Source organism: Centruroides vittatus, unplaced genomic scaffold (genome assembly GCF_030686945.1).
Source record: "Centruroides vittatus isolate TY-2023 unplaced genomic scaffold, ASM3068694v2 contig_357, whole genome shotgun sequence".
In the NCBI taxonomy this organism is placed as follows: Eukaryota; Metazoa; Arthropoda; class Arachnida; order Scorpiones; family Buthidae; genus Centruroides; species Centruroides vittatus.
Window position 1 is genome coordinate 1,751,842 of NW_027122180.1, and position 27,172 is coordinate 1,779,013.

At 28.5% G+C, this 27,172-nt stretch overlaps 3 protein-coding genes across 3 annotated transcripts in view; 2 read left to right on the forward strand and 1 right to left on the reverse strand.

Moving 5' to 3' along the window:
• Positions 1 to 4,822: 4,822 nt before the first annotated feature.
• Positions 4,823 to 10,518, forward strand: LOC136974860 (vitellogenin-like). Its single transcript, XM_067269841.1, has 11 exons — positions 4,823 to 4,943; positions 5,050 to 5,097; positions 7,651 to 7,805; positions 7,981 to 8,196; positions 8,383 to 8,538; positions 8,609 to 8,807; positions 8,878 to 9,130; positions 9,198 to 9,363; positions 9,439 to 9,621; positions 9,792 to 10,089; positions 10,161 to 10,518. Exons 1-11 carry the CDS (start codon positions 4,823 to 4,825, stop codon positions 10,451 to 10,453), a joined length of 2,088 nt encoding a protein of 695 aa, XP_067125942.1. The 3' UTR covers positions 10,454 to 10,518.
• Positions 10,519 to 10,523: 5 nt separating this feature from the next.
• Positions 10,524 to 15,569, forward strand: LOC136974817 (uncharacterized). The gene is made up of 8 exons (XM_067269765.1): positions 10,524 to 10,625; positions 10,798 to 10,938; positions 11,015 to 11,217; positions 11,475 to 11,657; positions 11,736 to 11,994; positions 12,065 to 12,230; positions 12,309 to 12,575; positions 14,151 to 15,569. The coding sequence occupies exons 1-8, from the start codon at positions 10,551 to 10,553 to the stop codon at positions 15,206 to 15,208; spliced, it is 2,352 nt and encodes a 783-aa protein (XP_067125866.1). The 5' UTR covers positions 10,524 to 10,550; the 3' UTR covers positions 15,209 to 15,569.
• A 1,226-nt stretch (positions 15,570 to 16,795) lies between these two features.
• LOC136974818 (uncharacterized) overlaps positions 16,796 to 27,172 on the reverse strand; it is a 56,230-nt gene continuing 45,853 nt past the window's right edge. Inside the window, exons 19-23 of the mRNA XM_067269766.1 lie at positions 25,308 to 25,434; positions 21,518 to 21,574; positions 20,295 to 20,371; positions 18,941 to 19,067; positions 16,796 to 17,118 (exon numbers count right to left, since the gene is read on the reverse strand). Of these exons, the coding sequence (XP_067125867.1) occupies positions 17,089 to 17,118; positions 18,941 to 19,067; positions 20,295 to 20,371; positions 21,518 to 21,574; positions 25,308 to 25,434 (418 nt within the window). The 3' untranslated portion in view covers positions 16,796 to 17,088. The remainder of the gene's footprint in view (positions 17,119 to 18,940; positions 19,068 to 20,294; positions 20,372 to 21,517; positions 21,575 to 25,307; positions 25,435 to 27,172) is intronic.

Consider the following 27,172-nt stretch of genomic DNA (forward strand, 5'->3'; position numbering starts at 1 on the left):
TTATATTATTTATGAATGATTATTTAGTGACTTAAAACAAGACACCAAAATTTTGAATACTTAGGGAGAACAGAAAATGAATTTCTTTCTAAGATTAATTTTAAATAAGCATTTACTAATTAATTTAGACAGTTTATTGGTTCTGATTACATTTTTCAACAGTGCAAATTGATAACACTTTATAATATACTCATAATATAGTATACAAATAATAATAAATTTATTATTATTAATTTATTAACTTTATTTTGCAGCTGTTTCATTTGTGGAACTATTGCATTTTGCTTTTCTATTGCAGTGGTCTGATTGTAGTATATCAATAGCGAGAAAAAATTATTGTTCATGGCATTACTTATATGAAATATATCTATCAAAAATACCATCTTATCCTCATTTCATTATTTAAGAATATATGTGTTTAGATTTAATTCATTGTCAGTTTGGTACATGTTATATCTTCCCAGTGTAGTTAGTGTATTGTACGTCAAAGATAATTTTATAATAAATGCATTTTTCAAAATTTTAGATGTTTATATAGTACACACAAAAGAGTGTACTATATATACATACATACACATACAGAAGCAGTCACCCAACTTGATTTTTATTAATTTTAAAACAAATATCTAATTGCCAAATTATTGGGTTACAAATTAAAATTAGATTTGATTTAGTATTTATTTTTGCAAATATTTGGATTAGCATCAATAAAATCAAGCTAATTGATTGCTTAAAAAATTCATTCTGATGTCTTTTCTCATGTTCATTTACAAAACAATTTCTATTTCTGAGTTTCTTCTTTTTTTTTTTTTTTGATTACTGTGGAAACAAGCTTTACACAACTATTATGTCCAACATGATTATATATATATATATATATTATAATATAATATAATATAATATAATGTGCCAACTTTACCTTATAGATGAGACTGACTTGATAGCAAGTAAAGGCTGATTTTGATTTTGGAATGCAAAGGCTGAGAAAAAAATTTGTAGATTGTGGACAAAACTTGTATTTTTAACCGTTTATTCTATCTTCTATTCATTCTCTATCACAATAATACAAGTAGATATTGGCTTTTATTACTGGACAGATCCTATTAGTAAGCGACTAAATTAAAATTTTATAGATAAAGTTATATAATTAACATTTTCTTTTAATTGATGCGTAAAAATTTGCTATAACATTTAATTATTCAGAATTATAAAACAGTCAAAAACGCAAAAAACAACAATAAATGCGGTTTTTTACTACGTTTTAGTAGGATATGTCATGAAAATGCACATTAAGAAAATATTTTTAAATTCCTCCCACGGGGGAGGGAATTAAGGATTACCCTGAAGAACTCAGCTTCTACTGTACTATTTTAGATGTGGTTTTTTGCGTTTTAGTAGGATACGCCATCAAAAATTCAGTATATTATCATTTTTATTTGTAATAGGAATTTATTATTTATACCACGGAGTGACACCGCTGCTGCTAGAACGCCTACTAGAGGGCGTCCCGGGCTACTAGTAATTAATAATACAGTAAAAACCAATTTATCGACCAGAATTTTCCGTATTAGGGAAGGTTGTTTTTTTTTATCTATTATCTCTTCTAGTGTTGAGGAGTTGTATTGTCAAACATTAACATTAACGAAGAAAAAAAATTATATACTGCAATTTTGATCATCTAGTGGTCTCCATGAGCCGAACTGGCAAGTTGTAGGTTAATTGGGCTGCAATTTGAAACAATTGTAGACCTATAAATTCCCACTGTCGGCCGTCTGTCTGTTGCTGTCTGTCCTTCCTTAATCTTGAGAATTGTGTTAGATGAAAGTCAAGGTCAGATATGGAAAGATTTGAGGCAAGAAGCCCGATTAACTGTACTTTCGGTTTAGATCGGAAGTTACGTGAGGTTAATTCAAAATTTTTCCAAGAATGGAGTTACATAGATGACCGGCATGATTTTGTTATTAGGAAAAGTATGATGTACAGAGGCAAGGTACTACAAATTTGAGAAGGAGAAAACATATTTTATATTGAATAAATTAAGAATATGATTAAAAACTGCATCCCGACATTGTGACGATGTCACAACACTCTAGTTCTGGGGTTCCCAATCTTTTTTATACTGCGACTCCCTTTACAGGCTGTAATTTTTTTGCGACGCCCTTCTAAAAGAAAATACTTGCGTCTAGCTTTAGCAGACATTAAAATTACTTTATTATTCAAAGAAAACTCCAAAGGATATAGAATCTTAATAATTATTATTTATTAGAAAACATAATAGTACAATTAATGAGAAGGATGAGCTTGCTTTTCTCAGCATAACTTCTCAAATTGGGGCTGAAGTTTTGAAATGGCTACTCTTCTTTGTACTCTTTCCTGAGTCTTCGACACGTTTTCTATTTATTTGAATAAAGTTATCCATTTTACGATGCATAAATTAAATGCAACACACTTGGAATCAAAACACTGATTTATCAACGCTTATAATGAACGAAAACAAAAGACTGAACGAAAGAACAAGAAAATGGAAGAGCGGGGTGATGAGACGCATGCGCCGCGCACTCACTCATTACGTCGCGTGCAGGCGACCTGTGGGTATCGTCTCGCGACTCCCCTAGGATAGCGCCGCGACGCCCTGGGGCGTCGCGACGCACAGTTTGGGAAGCCCTGCTTTAATTTTTTTTTTTTTTATCGGATAATTACATTGCTTTCTCATTTGATAGCGCTTTGTTTTTCTGTTTCCTGTAGCTCTTCCATAATGTATGTAAAATCTAGTTTCAGTTGAAAAACATTGATGCAATTTGATTTTAATCTTTTGTAATCTACAATTGTTTAATATAAAAATTTAAGTAAATGTCTTTCCTGATCTATCAAGTAATGGAGACTTTGAATTATGTGTTTTAACATATGTAAATGTTGGTTTTCATTACCGGACTCAGTATTATTATAGACTTGAAATTAAACAATGCTTTTATAAGTAAACACTGGAGGCTATCCACCCTAAGGATATCAGGGATTGGATGAGATCGATGAAAAATCCTATCCAAAAAAATCTTAAGTTATTCATATCGAAATTACTGATTAATGTATTTCAATATACTGATTGATCCTACTAATATATCATTACGAGTTTAGCAAGTACTGAATTCATAATGACATATTATTAAAAGTAGATTGTTAATTCTAATTCCACTATATAGGCAGAGATATACAGGGCCGCGGCTCTAAATACCAGCACAGCAAATTTCATTTTCCTAAAAATTGTTTGGAGCAACACATTTTTAGGGGGTGAAACTTGATCTCGTTTGTTCCCGAGAGTACATTTGAATACCTAGATCAAGTTCTCGGAAACAACGAGGAATTTTTAGAATTGAATAGTTCTTAGTTTTGCATTCAAATACTCTTATCTTTATTTGGAATAGCTTTGGATTCATTTGAATAAAATCTAGTAAGCTAATAAAAGTGATTTTACTAGAAAAAGAAACGTAATTATAAGACGTATCTTGTATGATGTAAAGATTAAAAAAAAAATACTTAAACCTATTCAAAGCTGAAAAATATTCGGTAGTTTGCCATTTAGATTTATACGGGATTTAGGCTATTCTATTACTTTCGAACTAAACCAAGTTTACCTGTAAGTTGTCATTTTGTAGTTCCTTCTCTGTTCTCTTGGATTCGTCGTCATTACCAGTTTGCATAGTTTCAAAGATTGTTTTTGATCCGAAATTTAGGACAAGAAAGAATAAAACCAAAAGCAAAATAATCTGAAAATAAAAATAAATTCATATTTAAAACATTTTCATAAATTGAAAAGCACCACAATTCCTCCTTAGAAGATTATTTCGTTAACAAACCGAAGTGTTTACGTCATGTAAATTATATGTCGTGTAAAATGTACACGTGTAGCTTGTCTTCAGTGCACATGAAGTGTTCAATAAATTTGTGAGTCGTCTCTTTGAAAGAAAGATACTGTACAACTCCACGTCAAGCAGCAGGGTGGAAGATCTTAACTAGCATCATTATTTCCCGGAGTTTATACATGGACTAAGATTTATTTGAATCCCAGCATTTAATCAGAGAAGTGCGGAATATTTACTATTTGCGAATTATTGGACTGCAATTTGAAAAAATTGTAGACCTAATTCTCGCTGTCGTTCGTCCGTCTTTCCTTAATCTCGAGAACGGAGTTAGATGAAAGACGAGACCTGATATGGAAACCTCAGGGGCAGGAGGCCCCGATTAACTATATACGATGCAAACCGGAAGTCACATTATTTCAATTCAAAAATTCAATAGTCTAACGGTCATCTAACTTCTGAAAGGAGTTAGACAGACCGGCACGATTCTCTTGCTAGCAGGAAAAGCATGATGTACAGGGGCAAGACACTACTAATTTGAGGTGTAGAGTGTATACTGTATTTTAAATTAAATAAAAATTGTAGCCCGGAATTGTGACGATGTCACAATAAATAGTTGCTCGTTATAATTTAGATTTTATTTAGTGTTACTCGGAAAAATATCACTTTACTCAAGTTATCTTATGCTCCCCAAAAAATCTCCTATTTCACAGTACGCATGTTTTTAATTTATACAGTAGTATCTTACATAGCAGATCGTTTTCTTCCGAGATTTATTTTCCGTTTTGTGGTGAGTTCGTCTTAGACAGGTTTTACTGTGTTTATTATAATAAATTCTGATGAGTTGGTAAAAATAAAAAGCATTAAAAATTTTTCAGTCTGTTTATATTTCTACAGTTTTATACCAAACTAAACAAAATAATTATTTATAAGAGATAAAAATCTTTATAAAAATATCGATGTTCGAAATGCTTATTCAGATTGTAAACAGAGGAAATTTAGAACAGTGCTCTGCAATTATGTCATACATTATTATGGACTTAAAACTACTATTCATATTTCTCTTTTTTATTGGAATTGTCTTTGCAGGTAAGTTATATATTTCATATTAATTGTAATCTATTTGACTTCTTAGTTTTCAGGGGAGAGTTTAAAAAGTAATTATTATATACCTTAACAATATATTTTCTTATAGATCCACATTCTCGACAAAACACTAAATGCAGTAGAAAATGCAAAAATAGTAAGTAATTATATTTAATAAATATTTATAAGCTTTCTTTGTATTACATAAATCACAGTGTAATAAGAGACAGGATTATTTGCTATTCAATGCTAATGATTGGAGTCTTATTTTCTGAAATTGAAATTTGAAATCTCAATGCGATTTCTTACAGTTCGGAGTCCGTCAAAGCGAGAGAAATGGAGATCGGTCATATAATACATAAAAATCTTTTAAAACTTGCAACTAAAATATACATACATATAAAATTATATATTAAGGGAAGTAGGATAATGCCGTGCACCTAAGAAAAAATTAAAATAACACCCTCAAATGTATACAAACATCAAAACTTTATTAGTAAAATATAAGTTTAAAGTGTTCTTTACAATTTGGTTTTATTCACTTTACATACAGGTTATTTAAGAAATTTTTATTAATTTCAAATGCTAACAATATGTTCAATGGTTGGGTATTGGCACTAATAATTTCATTTGAAGATTTACCTAGAACAACAGTCACAGTACTTATTTGGTGTGTCTAAAAATTCTTTTAATCCATCTTATCACCTAGAAACATGTTTCTCGTACATTGATATATCACAAAAATCAGCTTTATAGGCATATTCATTTTTGATATTTTTTAGAATAATTTTTGTGATTAGTACAGCAAAATAATAATAATAATAATTACTTTGTAACTTTGATAAATATTGTGAAAGCAGTTTAGGTTGTTTAATTGATGAGATAAGGCAACGTATAGGCGATCTGCCAAGAGGAATGCCTCTACGGGGGATTTCTTTCTATGGAAAATTGACTTCTGTTTACATGTTAGATGCAAAGAACATCCGAAAACTCCACTTATACTCGTAGTTGTAAATTAAGGCAAACTAGCATAATCTCAAGCCATACATATAGCAAGAGAAGAAAACTCCTTGCGGCTAGCTTTGTAGAAAAGTAGAAACTGCGAGAACTTTTGTGCCCATTTGGAGCACTACTGTATAGATTTATTTTTAAATTATTTTTTCACATAACGCAAGATTGTTTATTTTGTGGGCATAAAAATTGTTATCTTTTATATTATTATATATTTTAATTAATTAATTAATTACTAATTATAACTATATTTAATTAATATATTATAAAAATCAAAACTGTGTTTCGAGTTCAATTTTTGTTGAGATACTTAAAAATCATTATTTAAAACTCACTACACGTTTAAAGTAGTCTTCAACCTTATCAAAAGATAATTTTTGACTTTTTGTTAAAAAGAAATCAATCTTAGGTTGTGTAAAGAAATAATTTAAAACTAATAAAACATTACATAATTTTTAAAAAATCCAGTAACGAGTTGCGTAACGTTCCCAGCCAAACTTTAAAATTGTGCATGACGCCATCTGTTAAGAGATTTTATTTAAAAACTTTATACATTATTAATTATTATAAAACGGCAAAAAGCTTAATTTTGAAAGTAGAGATGGGTTTTATAAAAAAAAAAAAAAAAAAAAAATTTGCAAATTCTATCGTAATAACGAGTAAAATCTTCATTAAGTTCAATCCCATTGGAAATTTGACAAGTGAACCTTCTCTACCTTTCCACTCCGTTGACCTTTAGTTACCAAAATTTAATACTTTCAATCTCCCTATTACACAGATTTCACTGAAAAACTTAAGAAACCTTTCACAAAAAGCGCAGGAGTTATTAATCTTCGAGTGAATGAATAAAATTGTGCCCCCACATACACACCTAACATCAATATGTACACACAGAAAAAAATCTCAATTTTTTTCAAGGCACCCTGAGCCAAAAATGTAAAATCTTTGGGGGGGGGTCATTTTTTAACCGATGGTCATACTTATCCTCTTTTATATATAAAAACCGGGAAAAGCTCGTTCTCCTACTCGGCCCACTAATGAGCCTACAACGATTTAGACATAATTTGTACAGAGTACAAATGTTTATTAGACGGCATTTTTTTTTTTTTTTTTTTTTTTTTTTTACCGCAGTTAGAATTTTCAGGGTACAAAATTTAGATACGAGATTGTCAAAAAAGCGAGATAACGTTATTGACGAAAGCTATCGGTAGATTTTTAACACCGTTAATCCACCACGAAGTTCAAAAAGTTATTTATTATTATTTTCATATTCGAGAAGATTGGGCGCAGTGCCTAGTAAAATTGCCTTAATGTAGCTGAAAATGCTGCAAAAAGCCTTTGGTGACGATAGTCTATCACAAAAAGAGTTTTCGAGTAGTACAAGATGCTCAAGATGAGTCATTTTGAGTCGATTGATGCCATTCAATTCGCTGCGAGTCCTCAAGGGGTTTCACGAAAATGATTTTAAAGCATTGGGAAAACGTTGGCGTAAGTGCATTGCAGTGGAAGGAGATGAAATAAATTTTGATTAATAAATTCAAATCTTGCATTTTATTGAACTATTCCCTATACTTTTTGATTATAGGGGTATATACTACAAATTGTATTTTTTTTGCCATAAAATAATTAAAGTTTTTTAAACGATTCATACATTTCTTTGAGATATATTATAGTATTAAATCATTTATTTATATTTTAGCTGGTGAGAAATTTCGCTATAAAGAACAAACAACGTATTTCTACGACTTTGAAAGCACAAATTTCTTTAGAGCCACTAAATTTCTTTTAAAACCATTCGCAATCAAAGCCAAAGTTGAAATAAGTAACTTAGGAAACTGCGACATGGCTTTGGAGGTTAGCTGATTTTTTAAAAATCTTTATTTAAACATTTTGTGTTTATAATAATATAAATTTTATTTCTTTCTTTTAATCTTATATTTATGTTTAATTTTTCAGAAAATAACGTATAGAATTAAGATTTATATAAATTTTTTATTCAAATGCTTATACAATATTCGACATTTTACAGATAAAAAATGCCACATTATTCATTTCTGGAGAAGAAGAAGACAAAATAACAGAATTAATGCAGTTTCCTCTGTTGTTTTCGTTTGAAGATGGTAAAATTGCAGAAATTTGTCCGTGGCCAAATGATGATAAAACTATTAATATTAAACGAGCTATATTGTCTGCTTTTCAGAACACTATGAGCAGTTTTGATATGGATTATGAACAGAAAAACGAAGTATGCAGTTACTTCTATAAAAATAATAACAATTTTTATGTACTAGCATAACTACGATATTAAAGATAGTTACTCTTACTATTTGTTCTTAAAGCTTTGGTCAATCTATTTGGTCCGAGTTAAATATAATTTATTGTATTAAGATAAATTATATTTTATTTAATATTTACATAAATTAAATTACAGAGAGATATAGTTGGAACGTGTAATACTGTCTTCGGTGTAATAGAAAGATCAAATAGAACTGTAATAGTTAAAAAAGCCAAGGATTTCGCTGAATGTGAGTTCGGACGTACTGGCAATACAGCACTGTTAACTGCCCTTCTTCTAAAATCAAAAGGGGTGAGTATATCTAACATATTAGTTATAAGTTATTTTAAAACAAATATATAATTACTTTTTAACTAAATAGTTACCCGTAATGGACGACCTGTTTTTCAACTGTGTACAGATCATTGAAGAAGGTATTATCACAAACGTTTCATGCATCGAATACAGTATATTTAAGATTTCCGAAAATACAAGTATTTATACGAGAAGGACTTATAAAACGAAAGCAGAAGTTAAACTCATTCTAAAATCTGTTCGAAGATTAACGTCATTTACACCTTGTGAGTAAGATTTTATGTACCCAGCCTTCACCTACTGAATAACTACAGATTACAAATTTGTTTTAATTAGATAAAATCGTCAGAAGAGATGAACTATTTTATTCTAACCAACCAGAAATGTTCTCTAATTTTGCTTTTGAAAAAGCATTAAGAATTTTACGAAATCTTTGTTCCGAAATTCATCATATAAAAACAATTAATCCAGAAACACCAAAGCTCTTCTCACGTTTAGTGCAGACTCTTCGTAAAGTACAACCTGGTGAACTACAAGATATTTATGACAAAATGGACAGAGAAGAAATATGTCAATCATTGTGGCTGAAGTTAATATAAAATTATTTCGAATTAAGATATTTAGTATAAGGGTAACATGTTTGTATATTTTTTCAGAAGTTTACTCAATGATGCTTTACCTCATATCGGTCACGAAGGCTCTGTCAAATTAATGGCGAAGAAGATTCAAAGCGACACTGTTAGTAAAATTCAAACGACATTTTGGGTTACTAGTTTGGCTTTCATTCAATATCCCACCGAAGATGCTATTTTATCTGCTGTGGTAGGTATTATTTCTAAATAAAATATGATGCATATAATAAAATATTCAATACGAATCTTTAAATGATTAAATTAGCCATTGCTGGACTACGAAAAAGCTGGAAAACAAGCGCTTCTAGCGATTACTGCAATGTCTCATAATTATTGCACGAAAAATACAAACTGCGAACAATCAGAAGCTATTCAGCAAGCAATAAAATCTCTAAAAAGATACTTGAATTATAAATGCAATGTTTATCAACCGGCAGAAATAAAACAGGTAACATATTGAATAACTTGATTAATATCAATATATAAATATAGCATTTGCATATGATTTACAAAAATTACTAGTTAATATTCACTCGATTTCAATAAATACGCTATATGATTTTTCTTAATTAATCATTAAAAGTTTCTTAATTAAATAATGCAGTTTTTACCTGATAGGTAATCGCAGCTTTAAAAGGTTTTGGAAATTTAGGAAGAGTTGGAGAAGCTAGCAGACAAATTTTAGAATGTGCCGCAGAACCATCCAATGAAATTACCATTCGATTAGCAGCAATAGAAGCATTCCGACGAACACCGTGCAAAGAAGAGGTTAAACAACAGTTATTGAACATTTTCTCACGTCGCGATGAACACGTTGAAGTGCGTATTGCTGCTTATCTAGGAGCAATGAAATGTGCAGATAGAGAAGTTGTGAAAAGAATCAAACAAATTTATGACTCAGAAAGGCTCAGTCAAAGTACGAATAAAATATTTCTTGAATTCGAATTAATTGTGAAATAAAAAATAAACATCAATTTTCTTTTCTAGTAAAAGCATTCGTTTATTCTCATATGACAAACCTTCAAGAAAGCTCTTCCTCTGAAAAAGAAGATATTAGAAGAATTGTGTTAGAATTCCAATTCCAGCCTCAGCAACTCGACATTAGAAAATATTCTCAAAATATCGAATGGTCAGTTTACCAAAATATGAATTTAAACAGAGAATTTGAATCAAACGTGATTTATTCACTGGATTCGTTCATACCGCGATCGTTCATGACGAATTTGACTTCAGTTTTTTACGGAAATATTATTAATAATATCGAAGTGGGTGTATTTTGAATACGCAAACAATTTATTATTTTTAAATTAAATCTCTTATTTACGCATTGAATTTATCTGCCAGATTGGAGGAAGAATACAGGGTCTCGATTATTGGATGGAAAGTTTGTTTTCACCGATAAGAGAATATGGTCATATGTCTTTTAGTGAATTCGCCCATCACATGTTTGGTGTAAGTAAAAAACAAAACCACGACCAAAATGACTGACTTTCAGAACAAATATCAATCAAAAATTGATTCATTTTCTGAAAGTGTAAAATATTTATTTATATCATTTAATCAAGTATATTCAATCATATACTTGATTAACATTAAGTTGAAATGTCCTTATTTATTTTTAAAGATGAAAGAATCTGTCCCTTCTGATGCTCGTGGTTCATTTTATTTCAAACATCAAGGCAGTGAACTTCTGTGGCTCATAATTGATGAAAAAAGAGACTTCGGCTTGGGAAAAACTGTAGATTACACGAATATTCTATCAGAGGTAATCGATCTATTTAAATTTTCAGTATTATATTTATAAATATTAAATTATATATAATAAAATTAACATTTTAAAGCTTGCAAAACATCAAAAAGTTGATAAAGTTCTTGGTCTTTATTTGGATACGTCTATAATTTATCCGAGTATTTCTGGTGGTGCATTTGCTTTTGATATTGATGGATCAGTAATATTAGGATTAGAGGGAGAAGGGAAGATAGACGTCAGAAATGCGTTCTCATCACCAAGTATTGTGGACATTGAAGGAAAATTACGTGTTAGGTAACTAGTAAATGTGAATCTATTAATTTTTTAATATTATGAAAGGGGAATTGGTTTTCCTTGAAAATTTCTAATTTTTCAATAATTTCATATTAAATTATTGTTATCGAACTTAGAGTAAATGTTTTCAAAATATAGATTATTATTATTATTATGAATTAGACAACGTTACTTAGAATATATGGGTATAAAAACATAGATAACATAATAGTTAGTTACTGTTAAAAAATGTAATGTTTAAAATTTATTTTAAATAGTGTTGCTAGTGAAATGAATATGATTATAAGTTACATATCACTCTCAAGATCGCCAAGTATAAAATACGTTATCAAATCTCACGCAGACGTTGGACTTAAAGGAAAATTGTCAATTAAAGATGGACGATTATTTAATTTATATGTTGATCTACCAAACGAAAAATCGGATATTTTATCGATGAAGTAGGTAACTTTTTTATTTTTACTATATTTAAAAGTATATTTCGTAATTACAAATCAATCAATAAGTATTCTTCGTAGTGTTGACGTTATGCAAGTTGATGAATATGATCACGAAACTTCGATCCAACCTTCAAGAAATTTCAACCGTTGCTTAAAACTATTTAGAAAAATAATAGGTTATGATATCTGTACTCAGATAACTCTTCCGAAACATATATTATTATCCCAAGCTCCTTACATTCAATTAAATGGATCTTTCGCCACGACACTATCTCTTTTGAAACAAGACCGTGGCATGCGTGGTGTTTTATTAAATATCGAATTGCCCGATTGCAATGTAAGATGTGTAATAGCTTAAAGTTAATAATATATAAGAAATATTCACAATATTTTAAAATTTTAATTAGAGCTTCGACACAAAGAAATTTAAGATCGAATTCGATATGCCGGGCTCTTCAACTAGTAAGAAACATTCTCTAGAGATTGTCAATGTCTATCCATCCAAACCACATAATCAATCGTGGAATATTCAAATAGACACGCAAACACCTTATAAAGAAGCTGAAGCAAAAGGTATGGATTTATAATATTTCTTTGTAAAACATTCTCAATAATTTCGTATGAATGTAATTTGAATATTTCCGAATTTAGTGGCGTTAGCTAATGCTCCGGTTTCGAAACTGTTCCAAGTTGATTTGGTCCTTGATCGAAAACATCGTTGGGCTTTACTTGCCGATTTTGAAACTGATAACATCAGAGGAAATATAATTAAGTACAACACAAAGATAGAGTTTCTTTGTCCAAACAGACAACCAGTATCACTATCGGGATCAATTTTACATAGGAAAGAAAAGAAGAATGTAATTGCAATTGAACTTCACTCTAGAGATCATTCGACTCAACATGTTGGAGTAATAGGTAGATGGATGTATAAAATTATATATAATTTTAAACGTAAATTTATAAATAAATAAGCAAATTAATAATAATAATTCAGAACGACATTCATTTTTTTAATTAATAGTTCATATTTTTACGAGTCTCTTTAAAATATTAAAATGCCAAATTTTTGAAATATCTAAAGACTAATCCATAATAAAAGAGCTTTGATGTGTTTGACGAGAATTCAAATCTTTAAAGGCAACGTGCAATATTAATCAAATTCAGCATGTGAAATTGCAGTGAAAAAAAAAATAAAAAAATAAAAACACTACAATATCACAGCACAAGGATAAATCATTGAAAAACAGTTTTGTCACAAATTGTGCTTATTAGTAAGGTGCCCGACATTGCCCGACATTGATCAAGTTTACATTCATTGCCAGACTGACTTTGCCATTTTCTGATTTGTAACAATATGATGAAGCTGTTCTTTAATAATTACAGTTGACATTGATTTGGGGTGTTCAAATGATATATGTTTTACAGAATTGGTAGAATTTTATAGTTTAGTTAAAGTGGCATAAATTTCAAAGCATATTATCTATGCGATATGATTAGACTCGACTAATTAAACACACATCTTGAGACGAATCTTCCATTTTCACTCTTTGGGAATACAGATCAACGATCGATCAGTCAGTAAACCATAAATTTAAATGTTGGTTATATTTTTTAATTTGTTTACGCTGTTTTAATTTTAAATCAATAACAATGCACGAATTTTTACATGATACATATAGTTTGATCAGTGCTGTGTACATTTATTTTCGTAGATACGAGTAATTTTTCTTAATGTCCTTAAACGGTGCTGACCGAGTGCAAATTAAAATCACGCACTTATGCTATTACTTATAGGCCTATATAGTATTTTTTATTTAAGAAGTTTAGAAAATCACAATTGTTGCAAAACTTCAATGATAGAACTATTAATTTGTTATCATAATTACTATTTATAATTTTAAAATTTTATAAATACTATTCTGGATATCTCAAAAGTCGCAATACAAAGAAAAATTTCACGCTCAGTAATAAAATGTGACTTTAGTTATAAAACTATATATTGGTCCGTCCGGCTATGTCGGGCTCCATCCCCCGAATCCATAATGGGCCTGCTACAAGAGGCCCTCTTAGTGCCATAGGGCAGAAAGAGATTTTTTAAAAAAACAACTATATATTGGTTATTTCTAAACACATAACGTTGCATCTGTTCCATTCAAGCTGAACTTGTATTAACACATCCGATGTTATGCATCTAACTGAACTTCGAATACGTTTCTTTAGGTGATTCAAGTATTGAATTTTTTTCCTGGTATACCAAAGCCTTCAAGTATTTCCACAGGTAAAAATCAAGATTTCTAGGGAAATCTGGAGGACCTTTGAGACTATTCCATGAGATAACGACTACATCTGTCTGGAAACTAATGATCCAATTTTTCTATGTATCGCGACCCTGTATAAAATTAACTATAATCATTAGGCTATTCAATATTCAATAAAAAATTCAATCACGTTATCTTTATTTAATATTATTTTATAATTTTTTCTTAACAGGTACAATCATTAAAGAAGGGAATATTACGTTTATTAAGAAGTCAACATGGAAATTGAGTACAGATTTGAATGTGAAGCTTCCATTTTTTGAATCTCGATTTTGGGGGATAGCATTTAAAAGCGAGAAAATATCATCTGATATATCAATACATTATCAAAAAACAGGATGTCCACAACAAACTTTTAAATTAAATTACATATTTCAAGATCTAAGTACTCAATATTTCACCAAAACTGTAACCACAGCCGAAATTTATTCTACTCAAAATCCAAAATATAATGTTCAATTGGACTGGGACTTCCAATATAAACCGAAAGCGCATCTAGAAAACGAGTTAATAATTAAAGACAGTTCAAACTCACGAAGACTTCTTAACCTCCTTCAAGTCAGTAAAGTCGAGAGGAACAATGATCAAAATTTCTTATCAGAAAATTATTTATTAATTAATGCTCCGGTACACAAACTTGATTATGAAATTAAATTTTCTGTAAATCATGATAGAAAACAATTAAACACGACAGTTAATGCTGAAATGACACAGCATAAACACGCGTACATTAAATCCAATTTAAAATGTTATTTAATTAAAGAAAACCCGTTGACCATGACATTCGATTTTATCTTTCAATATCCTGGTAGAACCATAAAATATTTTGAGGAAGTAACAGAAATATCACCTCAAAATTTTCAAGGAGTATCAAAACTTCAATGGGCCAAAGATGAAGGATATATTTACGAATACGTGTATATAGTCAAAAATCATGCAAATAGTTTCCACCACGAGTTTAGTTCTGTTTTGTCTGCATCTTGGTTACAATATCCAATGGAACTCAACGGTTTGTTTAAAATGAATGAAAATTCCGTTGATATCAAAGGCATTGCAGCTTACAGAGGAAAATCTCCTTACGAAATACGTATTGAAATCACTCCAAGAAATTCCAGTAAACTGAGTTTAGATTTACATTACGAAAACAACAATGTACAATTTGACAATAGTGATGCAAACAAAATATTAAAATTCGATATAAATAAACCAGAAACTGGCCATCGAATTTAGCCTAAAGGCCAGACTAGTACAAATATTCAATATGTTGAATCATATATGCCAGTAATTACGAAATTACAAATCCCCTCTCGCCATCACTTAATTAAACCATGTTTTAATTAAGGATAAGGAAGATATGTTTTAAACATCAAAAATCATTTAAAGAATTTCAATTTATATGCTGTTATCACTGCAGTATTTAGTGCTGCCAAAATGTCTTTACTCTTCCATTGATTGTTTTACTTTTTGTTAAATATTGCTTTTTAATTGTAACTGAGAAAAAGAAGTTGAAATTTTTTCAACTATTCGAAATGCATATGTATTATGTTCAATAAACTAGTTGCAGAGGATATGGTAGTCAGCATTCATTTAATACTGGATATTTGAAATTTGTTGAAAAATTTTCAAGAAATTTCTAATTAAAGAAAACAAGTTCTCTTTTCACAATATATTAAAAAGTTAATAACGTAGAACTTTTCAGTATTACATTTACTAGTTACCTATTAAATTACTAGTTAGAAAGCAACATTTAATAGATATATTTCGTATGTATAGTAAACTTGGCGTGGGCAACATACTAGTCTTTAGAAATTGGTATTTTTAATATACAGAACTATAAACAAAGTAAATATGAATTTAGCAGAGAGAGATAGAGTAATTAGAGATTAGACATTTTCTATTTTCAGTCATTTATTTATTATTATTATTATTATTATTATACAATAAAAATTTGATACACAAAACCATCTTTGAGTTTTTTTTTTTTTGCTTTTCAGCTTAAGCAAATAATTTTTTCATTTTGTATACTGGTGCATTCTCGATACAATGTAATAATCAATTATGTAAGCAATCATCTCTTCTGCATGTTTTTTACGTGGAAATTGAAATACCTTGTTACGTAATGGACGGATCCAGGAATTTCATTTAGGGGGTGCATTTTGTGTCAATATCAATATCCTTAGTATTGTAGTTCTACAATGGAAAACTCTTTTCTACTTAGAATTTTAGGATTTTAAGAAGTGTGTACGCACCCCTAAAATTGTTCAAGATAGGCTGGTTATTTTGCCAATTTGGCAGCTATTTTTTTCAGTCCAATGATGCCCCTCTCAAGCTTGTCCTGAATGCATGCTGGTGTTCAAGAACTTTTAAACAATATTTAAACTGAAAATACTAAACATAGTCGCTAAGAGCCTTTTTATGTAGCTAAGTTTAATAGTAATCAGACAATTCTATCTGTACGTGCAATGTTTTTTGTCAGTTTATTTTGTCAAATTTGTGTTGAAATTGTATTTTATACCTTGTATTTTTCATATTCAATTATTGTTGTCTGTTTTGTAACGATGAAAATAATTACAGACTATATACATTTATTTATTTTAATTACAGAATTTACAACATTATCATAAGCATTCAACAATCAACATATTATAATACAAACTTTAAAAATCAGTCAATCAATAAAACAATTCAATTTGTACTCTGATAAAATGAATTAAAAATATACAATATTTACATATTTCTATTTAGTAAAAATATTTTTAAATTAACAAAAAACACATGATGTATTTATTTAAAACAATCCATAAAACTTAATTTTTTCAGTTCCAGCAGTTACATTTTTTAAAACAATAGGCTAAAAAACATTAAGAAGTGATTAAAATCTTTGCTTAAATTAATATTGAAAATTATATATTTTTTTGAATAAAACTATAAAATAAATTGTATGTTAATAACTATATTTTTCATTTTAAAAATTGAATTTGTTTCAATTTAATTAGATTGTTTACAGCTTTACAGGTATAATTCCAAAATTAAAAATTTATTTATTAATTTAAAAACATCCTAATTTATAACTAATAATATAGATAATGCTATGCAAATTATTATATTTGTCATGTGTTTCTCAGGCATTCTCCTAATTTCTGAAATAAATAATAATAATACAATTAATAAATGTTTTACACAAAATTCATCAACAAATAAATAAATTATATAATACTAGCAGATGAGCATGGCATTGCTCGGGCAAAAGTAACGATAGCGAAGATTAAGATTATTAGATTAGAGTCGATCTTACCCAATTCCACCGGGTGCAAGAATTAGGTTCACTCATTTCCATGGCTAATTAGAAAATTTTTAGACAGGTTGAAAAATGTGTTTGATTTCCCGCAAAAACACAAAAAAACTGCATTTAAAATAATACAGTAGAATCCGAGTTCAGGGTAATCCTTAACCCTCTTCCTCTCCCCCGTAGGGGGATTTCGAAAAATCCTTTTTTAGTGTACATTCTCATGGCATACCCTAACTGTGTACCAAATTTCAACTTTCAACTCCTAACTGTTTGGGTTCTGTGCTTATTATTATTATCATCAACCTATCTTGATTATAAGATATAAATATATATTTTATTTTAACCTCTACAATATATATATACTTATATTTATATTTATTTAAACTCTGTTTAATCCAAACCAATTTGTTCACTATGCCATAAAATATTGCAGCCAAAAAAATAAAATAAATCACAGAATATTTTTGAAAAACATGAATTTACAAAATCAATCATTACTATACATTTTATGGAATACATTTTAACATAAATGTATGCTTCAGATACCTATTTTTAAACATTTTTAGAACCACATTTTTCTATAGTCTTTTTTTTTTTTTTTTTCTTATACAGAACCTTACAAATCTGAACTTTTAATTAATCCAAATAAACTTCTATAATCATTTGTTTGATTTGGAGTGCACTACAATTTTATCATAAAAAAACTCTGAATATATACAGAGTTCTTATTTTTCAAACAACTCTCTCTTTTGCACATAGTACTTGTTACTCCTAATATCATTTTTCGTATATCAAATTTGGGTTTTCGTAAATTTTCAGCTGACAAACAAAAACTTTAAGTTGTTGTGTACTGGTGCTTTCAGTCAATGTTGGTTTCAGTAACATTTAAATTATTTGGGAAAAATTATTATTGTCTGCTTATTACTTAATCTATGATTTTAACACATTAAACAGTTTCAATTTTATAAAATTTACCCCAAGGATAATATCATATAATTAAGATTGAAGACAAAGTTATTGAAATAGTTCCTTGTTCCAGAATAAATTCTATGACAACCTGACCTCCCTTTTTATCTACTTGGTTGCCAACAATTTAAAAATTTTCTTAAAATATGAAATATATCCTATTTAAAAAATAAAAATTTTTTGAATTGGAGCAGAGACAGACAACATCTTTCTTTACCATCAAGCAGCCTTATAATGTGTTATAATGTATAAAACACTAATGAGTGTTTTGTACATTATAACACAGTCACTGTGTGAAAAACTAAACCTTTCCTACCTTAATAAAAGATTTTATAATTTTTTATTTTAACTCTGCAGGAATAGAACTGCATCATAACATGCAACTCCACTGCTGGATTTTCAGACATTTGACTTTCATACACATTTTAGGGATTGATACTGATTTTCAAATTTAAATGACTCAAATATTAAAAACAAATTTTCAGTCAGTATTTAATTACATAATTATAATTGTCACATCATTAGTTTTCAGTAAAAACTTATGGCAAAATGTAAATATGTTATAATAGAATTTTCATGTAAATAAATAAACTTAGCAAACTGTTTTAGTTAATAAAAAAATCCAAAGACTCATGATTAAATTGCATTATAAAAAAAATTAATTTATCTTCTTAAATTTATCATAATTTAAAATTAACAATTATTACCTGTATGATATGAAAATCATGTTTTGAAAAGCCATTATTTAAAAAGTAATCTGTCACTTTAATTGTTTTTTCTGATATCATACCACATAACCAAAACTGGACTTTCATTTCAATATCAATCAAGATACTGTAAGTTAAAAAAAAAATACATAAAGATTATTAGTTCAACCACATTATTTATGAATTAATAATTAGTGTTAATATAATACAGTAGTTTTAACATGATATTTGTCTAATTAATAATACATTTTTGTTTTTTGAATAAAAAAATTCACCATTAGTTAAATTATTAATAAATTAACACTTTTAGATCTGATCTTTTAGGTGTCACGATTTTGTGGACTGACTTTTGTTGACCTTTTTTAAAATCTTTCACATTTGAAAATGAGAAACTTTATGGTTTTTATGATTAATCTATATTGATACAGATTTGATTGTTCATATAAATAGTGTCTATACAAATGCAAAAATCAATTTTTTTAGCCTTTATTTATAATTTCACCATTTGAAAAATATGCACTCAATTCTAATTGGGTAATTGTTTATTTTTATTCTATTTATTGTTTTCCATCCTTTGACAAAGTTATATGATGATATGTGCATTGTGCAATGAAGTATTAGTTTCTGTTTCGTTTATATGCCATTCTGGTAAATATGAAATTTGCATACTATAAAAAAGTGCATTAATCCACAATAATTTGATGTTTATACTTATTTACTTATTTGCATTTATATTTTAAAAGAATGAAACTTTAAATTATTTAATAATAATAGTAATAACTTCAAAAACATAATAAAATAATGAGAAAACCTTTCATTGTAAAAAGAATTTGATAAAAGTCACAAAATTGTGATATCAATTTCAAATTAAAATCTTAAAATTTTGTTAATAGATGGAGCTACTTACAAAAGACGATCACCGTAAAAAATACAAGCAGACACATTTAGACCAAAGTTTACAAGAAATTACAGGTATATTTCTGGGTCAAAGGTCAATCTTGTATCTTACACCAGAAAGTGTTTATGAATTATTGTAATTTAACATATGTGCAGATATCCATAAAATATCTATTTTTCAATAGTAAAACTAAGATTTTTAGAACAAAAAGACAAGGATAATTTTTATTTAAATAATTTTGTATAATTTATTCTTGTGTGGGAATATCATCACCAAACAAATTGAAAAAATAAAACATAATCAGAAAAAAAACTTTTTAGTTTTAAAAGCAACATAACTTAAAATATTCATTTAAACTAAATATTACTTCAAAGAAGAATTATTTTTGAAATTTGGGATATATATATATTGCAAATATTTTTATCTACTGATATTTCATAATAATAAAATTTTTACCTGATTAATATAGAAAATATTGGCCCATTTTGTGGAAGACATTTAAGTTTTTTGTCAATATCAGCTAACAAACAACCCTGTAAACACAATGTTTTATAAACTTTTAAAAATTCATACATGTTTTCTACAATATAAATTTCAATTAAATATTTGTATAAAGATATAAATAAACTTTAAAAATATTACAGAAAAATCTTTTATAATAAAATTTTATTAACAACTTCAGTATTAATTAATACCAAGCTTTAATATTTTGATGAAAATATATTAAACTGACTATTCAAACACAGTAAAATTAATTTTAAGGACAAACAAGAAATATATAATTTTTATTCTTTGCTTTTAAAAAAAACTGTACTGATGTTGATTTCATTTGTTTTACACAATTGCTCACTTTTTAATATCTCTCTTAATACAAGTTGTATTACATTATAATAATTTAATTTTTTAAGTAGACATGTCACTATCTCCAGATAATTTTAATGATTAACTAATCACATAACATTAAAAAATTATACTTTCTTAATTAATTACCATAACTTCCTGCTTATAATCTGCATTGAAATACACTCTGCACCATGGAAACTGCTGTTGAAAACACGTCCTTTAACTAGTGTACAGTACAGAAGGTAATCTCAAACATTTCATTTTTCCCCCATCTCTTTCATACTTTCCAGATGCAATTATACAATAAGTGATAAAGAAAAAATGGAATATTTAAGACTGAACCATCTAAACAACATTAGTATCAAATATATTAATAACTACTATACTTATTTAACCAAAATGAGCTAGCTCCCTCATATGATAAAGATCTGATAGATTGTAATAATCAGACCATCCAATAGAATGTTAAAATTCTGTTTTGTTCACCAATTACTGTTTGGAAAAAGTTAATAGAAAATTTATTTTACTGATGTTCTCTAATTTGAAGATGTAACAATAACTTTTCTCAATCTTGTGGCATACTTATTTCTAAATTTAAACAATTTACACTTTCCACTTAAACACTTCACTGTTATTAATTATTGTTTTCACATATATTCTAAATTAATTTCAAAAATCTAAAATATTTTGCCATATATAATTAATTAATACAAGCTTTCATAAAATTATTTTTCAAGATTCAGGAAAAGACTTACTTTCATTTTAAAACACACAAATTTTCAAATAGTAATAAGACAATATAAATATTAATATGAAGATTAAAAAACAAAACTTACTGAATAATGAGGTCCAGTAAATGAATAGCACTTCAGATCTAAAATTGTCAAATGATCCTAAAAATAACCATTATTATGAATAATTTATAAATATATCATTTTATTTTCAAATACTGAAACATTCAAATTTATAATTTTAAATTTCACAATTTTTAAAATTCTTTAATTCATAATCAAGAAAATATAATTATATATAGTACAGATAATCTCCCTTTAAAATAATTTATTTGCAGTACAAAATAGTTATAAATTTGTATATATTGGAATATATCAGAATTACACTTATATAGGTACTCCTCACTTTACGACCGAGTTCCGTTCTGACGACTATGTCGTTAAGTGAATTGGTCGATAAGTGAAGAGCTTGCACTGGGAATATAGGATCGTTGTAAAATTATACAAATTATGCAACAAACTTCAAATTTATTCATAAAAAGACTATTATAAGTAACATACTGTAAGACTATTATAGTACGCTTAGTGCGCATGTCACCATTCGCCACTGACCAACACTCAAGCTGAGAAAGGGGATTCCCCGAATTGCAGGTCGAAACTCGATTGGTCGTAAGTGCGAGTAATCGTTAAGCAGATAGGTCGTAAAGTGAGAAGTACAGTACCTGTACTTTCAATAATTTAAACTTTTAAATTTTAAATTATTATTTGCAAGTTTAACATTATTATATTATTATTATTTAACTTTTAAAGTTTAGAACATATTCTATTTATATAAACAAAATAACAATAGTGAGAGAGAAGGTATCACTGGAATGCAAGGCAATGTTTGTAATGTAAATAGATTAGTAAATTATTAATTAATATTGACATTTTAATCATTAATTAATTAATATAAAAACATATACAATAGTAACAATCATAATTTTTATTCATCTATAAATATTATGATAATAGACTAAAATAAAGTGAAAGACCAAATACTTTATTAAATGCTATCAAAAAATAGATTTGCCTTTAATGTTTTTAACCATAAAGGCTCATTTTTGAAGATTTGTCACAAAACAATAATTTAAAAATTTCAGATTCTTAGAAAAAGAGCAAATGTTGGAGTTTTATGGTAGTAATTTATTGTAATCTACAATAATAATATGGACGACAAAATGTATATTGTTTGTTTTTAATAATTATTTTAAGATTTTGTATAGTTTTGCAAATACATTCTGAAGATAAGTTTTAACAATTGAGAACATTAAAGTATATTCACTTTTTAATAATATTTCTAATGAAATAATTAGATTCTCAGTTTTTATTTACTATGACAATGACAGAAATTTTGATTTTAATAAAAATCATCTAATTGAAAATTATTGAAGCAAACATAATTGTGATCTGTTTAGAGGAGTGAAGAGGAATTATAAATATAATGTTTTGAGAAAAGGTATACAAGGTGAGTCAAAAGTCCCATTCATCCCTTTTTCATTCCAAAAGTACTAAAGATATACAAATTTTGTTAATGTAGTTATATAGGAAATTGGAACATGAAGAATTTGAAGGAACATTTTTTGACAATCTTGAAAATTATTTTTAAGATCACTTAAAACAAAATCACTTTTACTCCTCATGAATTTAAAGTTCATTTTTAAAAAAGATTAATACCTTGAACATTTGTTTACACTATGCTGATTTACAAATTCAGAAAATGGCTTTAGACCAATTAAACAGTGCTCTTTAAGTTCATTATTGTTACTTTCGCATTACCTCTGTTTTTTAAAAAGAAACAATATAAGTGACCCTGAAAGTGATTTTCAAGATCAACAAAAATATTCCATCTAATTCTCCATACAAGACTTCCTATGTATATACATTAATAAAACATGTTTTCAATACTTTTGGAATAAAAAGAATGCAAGGGATTTTTGACTCATCCTGTTCTAATAATTTTAAATAATTTCTTATATTTTCCTGGGAAATAAATATTTTTATAAATTTATAAATTATATTGAAAAATAATCAAAGTTTATCAATAATTTTAATATAGCTAACATTCAAAATTCATCAAACATGGGATAAACATTTAAAGAAAAATGTTTTCATAATGTTTACTTTAGCATTTTCTCAAGGTCTTAAATTTATCTTATTTTATAATCAACAATTTTAAAATTTAATTTAGGACCCCTAAAAAATTTTTTTTTTTTTTTTTGATTTTTCGGATGTTTTCTGTCTCCAAATTTTTTGAAAAATTTTTACCCGCGCGAAAAAATTTTATTGCGAGTTTAATTAACCTTTAATGACGCGTGATTAACGCTTAATGGTTTTTTTTATGGGATTTTTTATAAAATTTTATTCATCTTTCTAAAGTTCTAGTGCGTCGATTTTACTTCGGTAAAGTTATTTAAAGCTATTTTCTGATGTCAAAAACAGCATCCAATAGTTTTTTAATTTTTTTAATTAATAGATTTTATTATATATATGTTTAATTAAGTCGGGGGGTCGGGAATTTCAATTAAAATCGTAATTTTAAAAAAATATTTAGAAATATACCGCCATCTAGTATTCACCCTACTTTTTACCCTTCTCCTCCTGAGAGTTTCATGAGAATGTCCCGCGAAAGACGACACCAGCTGTTCTCAAGGTCATCCAGCTGTGTAAACAATGACACATCGGTGTCAGATTTCGCGGTAAGGCGAGACAAAGGAAATTGTACTTTGAAGCTTTTTCTTCAAAATTAACACATTTCTTTCGTTTTTTTTCGTTTTGATGTTTAACTACATTAAAATTAAAAAGTATTTAATTAGCCCGAGATCCAAGGAGTTAAAATAGGCAGCTATCTCTTTAATATTTTTATTGACCATTTAATTCAACTTTGATAAATCTTTGATTAATCTGAAGAACTTTTTTCTAACTTATATGAATTTCGCTTAAATCCTTACTTTTTAAAAATTAAATTTCTAATTCAAATAGAAAAAAATATGTATAATCTTATATATAAAATTCTCCTGTCACAATTTTTGTTACCGTACTCCTCCGAAACGGCTTTACCGATTTTTACCAAATTTTATATGCATATTCAGTAGGTCTGAGAATCGGCTACTATCTATTTTTCATACCCCTACACCATTTCCCCCCTTTCAAAAATATATTTATATATGGATTAACAGATGACTTTTATGTCCAACAGATGGCGCTAACTTCCGACGACCTAAGTTTGCTTTTCTGTGAGGAATTATGCTTTTCTGTGAGAATGGACTGAAGCAGATCATTTTCTATCTATCTATATAAATAAAATATAACGTTCGTTTGTTCCTACCGATTCCTTTGAAATTTTGACACAACGTTGCATTCGAATACGCACGTGTTTTTATATAATATACATGTCGAAATTCCCCCCAGTGAGGGGAGATGGACGGGATTAAGGCTTACCGTGAAGAACTCGGCTTCTATTATACTATTTTACATGCGGTTTTTTGCGTTTTTAATTGCGTTTTAATAGGTTACGTCAACAGAATATACACTAAAAAGGGATTTTTCGATATTCCCCAGCGGGAAAAGTGACGGGATTAAGGCTTACTGTGAAGAACTCGGCTTTTATTATACTATTTTAGATGCGTTTTTGATTGCGTTTTAATAGAGTACGTCAAGAGAATGTACACTAAGAAGAGAATTTTTGAAATTTCCCTCACGGGGGAAGTGTTATACATTTATAATAGATACATTTTGAGCCACAACAACGCGTGGCCGGGTCAGCTAGTTATTTTATAAATGAGAAAATGTTTTTAAACAAAATTATCATATCATTTTAAAAATATACTATAGTTGTAAATAAAATTAAACTTACTATTCTGGATGAAGGAATTAAAGTATCTATACTATTATTAGGTGTACAACCTAGTCCAAGAATAGCTAAATTATCTAACTCAGCTTCCTTAATGGGGCTAGTTCGCCATAATTCCATCCAAGAAGGTCTAAAAAAAAGCATTGATTTTTTTAAAATTTATATTTTATTAATATTTAAAATTATTTTACTAATAATAAAGAAAATATCAAAAATGAGTTTCTATGGTATTTGATAAGTAAATAGTACTTATTGATATTCTGATACTTCAGTAACCAATTTAATAAATCAAATGAAAATATTCCATATTAAAATAATAATTTCAAATAATAATGACCATATAAATAATTTTGGGTCAGTTTAAAGTCTATCCTTTTTTACGATTCCAACCAGATATGATATAATTCATGTAAATATGTAAAATAATAATGCTTTACATTTTTGTTTAAATTTTATGTCATTACCTATAAATCTGTTTTAAAATGATCTGTTTTAAAACAATTTTCAAATAAGCCAAATACAGGGCTTTCCCTATTATCTAAAAGTAATGTTCCTGTAAAATCTTTCATAAGTTGAAATGGTAAAAGGCAATGAAACAATTACTATTAATTTATAGAAATAGATAAATAAAAACTCATGCCAAAATTGTATAGTCTCTTGATAATTAGCACTGGATTTAGTGTTAACACAATATTTCTTATCTCACAAGTGCTTTTGATGATTATAAGTTCATCATCCTCAGGCAAAAAAGAACAACTTTGAAGAAATAGAACGTGCAGAGTGTTCCAAGTAGAAAATGGAAAAATTTTTCTTGGCAATTTTTAAATTTAACATTCGGTAATTCCATTGGTAACGTGCAACAAGCTTTTTCAGGCGTTCAAAAAATCTTAAATCCACACGACTGGCTGCACATGCGTTGAGGAGCAATCATGCTAATTGTGTGACTCTCAGCACGTTTGGTTGTTTAGATGCTGGTATAAAGTAACCCATATTTCAGGCAAGTTGAGGGTGGGGACGTTGCATGCATCTGAGGTCATTGTGAGGAGTGCTTCCCAAATAAATGTAATCCTTCTATTATTACAGTGCTTGAGCAATGCTGTTTTTGACCATAGCGGGTTATAGCCCTGCTGTAGAACTTTTCTGGCGAGCTCTGTGGTTTGTCTTCCTTTGTTTATATCCTTCTGATGTTCTGCGATATGGCAAGCGAGCATTCTTGTTGTTGCCCCTATATACCTCTCTGTTATCCCCATTATTGGATTTTCTACTTGCACTGCGTATACTCCCGATTTTTATAAAACGTTGACTTTATCTCAATCATTGCATACACTCCTGCGTAGGCTGGGTAGGGGAGTTAAAGGAAGTGTAAAGCTGTACCGCTGGAAAATATGGCTAATAAGTATGGATGGTGCTCCTAGGTACGGCAATGCTGATTGCACTCTAGACATTTCTTTTTTGCTGTTTAGTGTAGTAAACGGGAAAAGGGAATCTTTTACCCTACGTGGTACGTGCTTAAATTTGGCACCTGTGAATCCAGCATGATATACTGCCATTCTTATGATTTCCAATTCAACTTTTATTAGAGTTTGCGATGAGAGAAATAGTATCACCCTTCTGACGAGAGTTGCTATGGCAACGTTGACATACTGGGGTGGTTGAAAGGCATCGGCCGAAATGATATATACTATGTTGGACTTATGATGCACTGTAAACTGCGGCCCTTCTGGCAACTTCTGTATCCACATATCCAAAAACGTTATAGATTGATCCCGCTCCTTTTCCCAGGTGAAATTGATGGTGGAATAGACTCTTTATAGTTGAAGAAGCAACTATCAAGAGTCTATTCCACCATCCATTTCACCTGGGAAAAG

Bases quoted from the DNA above. Each gene is read 5' to 3' on its own strand.
- LOC136974817 (XM_067269765.1), top strand. From the start codon at position 10,551: ATGGAAAGTTTGTTTTCACCGATAAGAGAATATGGTCATATGTCTTTT. The intron at 10,939-11,014 runs GTAATCGATCTA...AACATTTTAAAG, and splicing joins ACACGAATATTCTATCAGAG to CTTGCAAAACATCAAAAAGT. The intron at 11,995-12,064 runs GTAAGATGTGTA...AATTTTAATTAG, and splicing joins TCGAATTGCCCGATTGCAAT to AGCTTCGACACAAAGAAATT.
- LOC136974860 (XM_067269841.1), top strand. From the start codon at position 4,823: ATGCTTATTCAGATTGTAAACAGAGGAAATTTAGAACAGTGCTCTGCA. The intron at 4,944-5,049 runs GTAAGTTATATA...ATTTTCTTATAG, and splicing joins TATTGGAATTGTCTTTGCAG to ATCCACATTCTCGACAAAAC. The intron at 9,364-9,438 runs GTAGGTATTATT...TGATTAAATTAG, and splicing joins ATGCTATTTTATCTGCTGTG to CCATTGCTGGACTACGAAAA.